Source organism: Pterocles gutturalis, unplaced genomic scaffold, assembly GCF_000699245.1.
Source record: "Pterocles gutturalis isolate BGI_N339 unplaced genomic scaffold, ASM69924v1 scaffold29988, whole genome shotgun sequence".
Taxonomy (NCBI): Eukaryota; Metazoa; Chordata; class Aves; order Pterocliformes; family Pteroclidae; genus Pterocles; species Pterocles gutturalis.
The window spans coordinates 1-5,232 of record NW_010126629.1 but is presented as its reverse complement, the minus strand read 5'-3'; the positions used below and the strand labels follow the sequence as shown (position 1 = coordinate 5,232).

General features: G+C 40.7%; 1 protein-coding gene across 1 annotated transcript; it reads right to left on the bottom strand.

Annotated features, from left to right (window-relative positions):
- Nucleotides 1-605: 605 nt before the first annotated feature.
- On the bottom strand, nucleotides 606-5,141 carry VIMP (VCP-interacting membrane protein). Its single transcript, XM_010079050.1, has 5 exons — nucleotides 4,814-5,141; nucleotides 3,512-3,618; nucleotides 2,342-2,431; nucleotides 2,155-2,233; nucleotides 606-685 (listed from the first exon to the last, which is right to left on the bottom strand). Exons 1-5 carry the CDS (start codon nucleotides 5,139-5,141, stop codon nucleotides 606-608), a joined length of 684 nt encoding a protein of 227 aa, XP_010077352.1.
- Between the last annotated feature and the right edge of the window lie 91 nt (nucleotides 5,142-5,232).

Genomic DNA, 5,232 nt, shown 5'->3' with positions numbered 1-5,232 from the left:
CATTTATAAGGAAAACATCATTCAAGGTAGCTTGTCACAGAGACTCTTCTGCAATAACTGGCCTTCTGTGCCAATCTGTGGCGTCTGTCAGTTCATCTGTCTTTTCCGAAAGTCCCTCCTCCTCCTCCTCCTCAAATTCAAGGTATCTGCTGATGATAATATTCTTCCCCTCTAAAGTACTTTCCAGCCAGACACAGTAAAGCTGGTACCACATCTCTGAGGATGGTAAATAGCCTCATTTCACAGAGGTAAACCGAGCATAGATAATTAAATTTGCCTGAGGCCAGTCTTTTGAATAGCCAGCCACAGAACCCAGATCTCACAATCCCAGGTGATTCACCTTGGCTGGAAACCACAGAAGAGTGAAAATTAACTGATTAAGCAGAAATTGTTTCTTTCTTCATCCTCTAGAAGAGGATCAGGTATTTTTCTTGCATAGTACCACCTTCTGTGTTACTGTTTGGAAATGGTGTCAATCTGTTTTCAGGTTAACACCTGCACTAAGCCCAATCCCAAAGGAGTCCCTGTGACACGCACTCTGTAGGCAGTCAGACAGTGGGTAAGATCAAGCCTGCTAGTGACACGGGACACTAGGGAGGTTAGCCTCATCCACCTGCTGACGGGCCTCTCCGGCCTGGTCTCCAGGAACAGGTTCCGCCTCCTTCTCCAGACAGGGGATTATAGCCTAGAAATAGAAAAGAAATCCATTGTATTAATATTCATCCTCAACAGGCCCTCGCGAACACACAAGGAACACAAAAAATAAATCTCACAATCATTTGCACCTTATTCGTACTTACTATACAGGCAGCATTTTAAGGAAAATGAAAGCAGACTTGAGGAGGTTTATTTTTGTAGTGCTAATGGTAAAAGCCATTGCAAAACACTCTTGTTTTAATTTGATTGATTTTGATTAAATTACATTGAAATTAATTACCATTTAATTTCTCTAAGTCTGCACTAAAGCCTTAATGCTGCTCTGCAGGGTAAACAGAGCAGTAATGGTAACTGTTACAGTAAACTCTGTAAGAGTGGATCCGTTCTCCAAGAGCCCTACTAGTTACAAATTTAAAATAATCTTTCATTCCAGTCCTGCAAGGAAGGAATACTCTGCACGTCAAAAGGTAGAACTGCTCATTAGCACTGTAAGATTTTTTTAAAGAATTTGAAAAGGCAAGTGTATACAGTAAGACAAACAGATACTTTAGGTGAACATCTTAATGCCATAACTGCAGGCAACCTTATTTTACAAGTATGTACTCAGAAAGATACAACTTGGCAAACATCCTCAATTTGTTCTGTACAAGGCAAAAAAAGAGAAAACTGAAAACCTACTAGCCTTGCTAACCAAGCAGGTTTCAAAGCAACCTGTTCCACTGAAACTTGAAGCATCACCTCCATCTTTGAAGTTTGTTTTTCTCACACAAGCCAAGTTCTGCTTTCTGGCTTAATTCAGCAGCTGAATGGTGCAGATGGTTCTTTCACTTCATGCTGCTCTACCTCATGAGAAGATCAGAGACCTCTAATTCTGTCATCTGTTACTTAAGGAAAGATTTTTCTTAGGATTAAACTAGGCCGGATAGCAGCTGGAAGGGTGCCTCAAGCCAGCTGCTGTGATCCAGCTATTACCCGTGTGCTGCTTATCCCCCAGAGTGGCAAAAATTCTGTGCAAGAGCTATAAAAGGTATTTGACAGTATCAGACATTAGAGTGAACCCATATTAAACAACGCAAGATAAATCAATTGCTCAGGTCCTTGAGATGTTGTCAACAGCTGTCAGAAAAATACTTCCTGCACTTAAGTGATTGAAAGACAGAGCAGGTATTACAATATCGGACTTTTACAATAATGGGGGAGGGACCCCAGAAATATTGTAAGAATCTATAATTCTGAGTAACAAAAATCTCAGTACATTATGGCAAAAACATTTATAAGAGAACTGAAATGCTGCTTCCCTGGGGAAAAGCACTATAGAAGCATCCTGCTAGGTTTTGCACAAAATGCAAAGCAGGCCATGCTGATAAGAGATAAAGAGCTTTAAAGGCACTTTTTGTTTCCTCCTTGAAGAAGAGAAAAATATGTACAATGACTGTGTATGCAGCTGGATAAATGCTCCGTCTCAAACTCTGAATATCTTAAGGATTTCATACTCACCACCTCCTCGCAAGGGCTTTTTGTTTTGTTTAGATTTCGGGACTGCTGATGAGGTGGAGGCACCAGATTCTACTTCTTGCTGTTCACAAAAGCAAAAGTTACTTAGAATTTAATCAACGTGAATTTCAGCTAATCTAATCACATAAACATAAGTGTAACCTGATTGACAACACAGTTGTTATGTTACCTGATTCAGTTTCAGGTTTCCTTTATAGCTTTTTCCTTCTTGCATACTTTCCCACATTGCTATCTTCTGCCTTCGTTTCTCTTCTTCAAGCTAAGGAACAAATCCGGGATATGTTAGACTAAGATCTCAGAACTAATAGCATTGCCAGCGCTACAGAAACAGCTACAAGAAATGCATCAGAAGCAAAGGGATCTATCTTCATCTGATGCAGTATCTCTGAGCTTATAGAGCATTTACTTTTTTAAATACCCAAGTCTTCCTAACCATAGAACAACCACTCTCTTCAATATATACACACTGTGTCTGCAGCTTCTTTGATGCAGCTTCTTTTGACCACTCAATGCTTTAAAACATTTTGAAAGTAAAACAGAACCAAGTGGCAAGCTTAAATTCTGAGCTTATCAAAAGTACTGAGTAAAGAATATTGCATATGATAGTAATTTCATGCACAATGTAGGGTTCTACAGAAGAAAATGTGTTTTTCAAATGCATAAGACAGCCAGCTACATATTTACATCCCAATATACAATATCAACAGTTCTGCCAGCAATCTTTCAAAGCAATTTATCCACAAAACCAAATAACTGCCACCTTCTTGACAAACAGAAAGGAAACAAGGTAGCTACTCCATCCAGTCAAAGAAAGCAAAGCTCCCCGATTCCAAGCACATGAGACCTAGGCTTTCTACAGAGTGTCTATTTTCTTCCACAGTACGACTTTTCATTCATTTTTAATGGCCAATATTTCTTGCAGCATCAGCTATAAACTGAGGTCTGAATGTAGCTGATTGCAAAAGTAAAAATAGAAGGAGAGCTGGGATTTGAGCAGGAAGATGAGCAATATTATTGCTGTGCTCATCACATCCTCTTCTCTACGCTGCCCCACACAACAATCTGCTGTTTGCTATTCCTCGTTATCTCAAGCTGTAGTTCAAACCATTCAATTACAGCAATGCTAACGAGACCTATTGCCCATCACTGCTCCGTGGATCAAACCATATCAAAAGCAGTCTGGGTAAAGGAGGATGAAAAAACCCACCACCCACATTCCAGCAGAGAGAGCGAGTCTCCTATTCTTCTGGTACCTAGCATGGAATAAACCTTTCTATAAGAGCAGCAAAGTAGGTGCTGACAAATTCATGAGTTAAAGAAAGAAACCCTCTCTGGTTACCCGTCTTTGTTTTTCCTTGTATCTTTCTGCTTGTGCATTCAACTCCTCTTGCATCCTGAGACGAGCTGCTGCCAAAGCTTCCTGCCTCCTTACCACCAGCTCAGGTTCTAGGAAATTGGGAGAGAGTTGAAAAGCTATTTAAAATCAATTCTAAATGGTGTACTCAAAGACTTGTAATAACAAAAGGCTCACACCTCTCTCTGCAGTTGTTTTGCACAAAATCACAGCTCAAGTTCAGTTTGCAGCTAATCTTTTACAGTCATTCATATGCCGATTTAAATTTCGTAACATTTTTATATTTTTAGAGCAATTACTTTAATGGCATTTTAATGAATAAGGACACTGATGTAATGTACCCATAAAAAATCAGAATTCACACTTCTAGGATACTTCCTTCTATTTCTGAAGGATTTGTTTGATACAAATAATTTCAGAAATAGCATCCGTGCTTCGCAGGGATTCCATTTTTACCCAGAGAACTTCTTTTACGCAGAAGCATGAGGCAACCAGCCCACATTCACTCCTACTCCTTCTGGCAATGGGTCCTGCTTGTTTCGCTATGGCAGCGAAGCAGTGGAAGATTTAATGTGCTCCAACAGCAGGGAAATTACTTACAAATATCACACACATCTCGAGAGAAAACTGGCAGTCTCAGAAAATTTACTTGGATTCACCACTTCTCTTCATGATTGGCCTTTAGAAGTCAAAAGAAAAATTATATCCAAACAAAAGCAAACATTGCTCTCTTTTTTCCAGTAGCTGAAGCATCTCTACATTTGTTTGTCTCCTTACATGTTTGCTACCATCCAGCGATGAACATGTAAAAGACATTTCAGTACTTTCAGTAATTTCATTTTATAGGCAGTTTTGTCAATTAAATCTTGATTTAATTAGCATTACAAAAGAACATCAGCAGGATAAGGACACGTCACTAATGTTTTCTGAGGCCCCACATACTGCCATGTCAAGGTGCCAAAGGAATCAGCACCAAGCACTTTTTGTTTTGGCAGATACATAAGTATAGCCTGTGCTTTACTGCAGCGAGTCTCCAAAGGAGGGAGGATCACGACTGTGTAAGATTTACAGCCTGTGACACACTTTAGAAGATAACACAGACGAGAGGCAGTTACACCCCAAATGCATACAGTCCTGCCAGAGGAGGAACTGGAAAGGAATAACTGAAAGGAATGAATACGACAATGAATATTAATCAAAAATTAATATCGATCAAAAGTTTTTTCCCCAGTATTTAGGTTGTGGTGTTTTGTTTCATTTTGAGAAATCTTTAAAATTATTTGGTACCTGACCACAACTCATTTGAAGCAGGTGGTTCTCTCAGTCCCTGCACTATCAAAGACCAGCTGCTCTCTTGTTCCGCAGCACCCTGCACCTTCCCTCGCAGCCCCATCACTCTGGGACACAATCCTTCCCTGACACAACCTTTTAAAAACCACTTCACTTGGTCCAAGCCTTCCTCGGCGATCCCCTCGGTAACACGATCTGTACGCTGTGGGTCTGAACAGTTATCCTGAGTGCGGCTCAGTGTCCAAATCCCCCAGCACTGAATCTCTTTTTGGCTGTTTTTTAAATACAGACTCTGCCGGTGTGGATCCGAGGAGCTGTCAGCCATCCCCTCCCGCCTGCGGGGCGCTAGCAGGCACCTAGAAGAGCCCCAAGCACCACCTCACACAGTCTTAAAGAACCAGCAAGGATCCACTCAC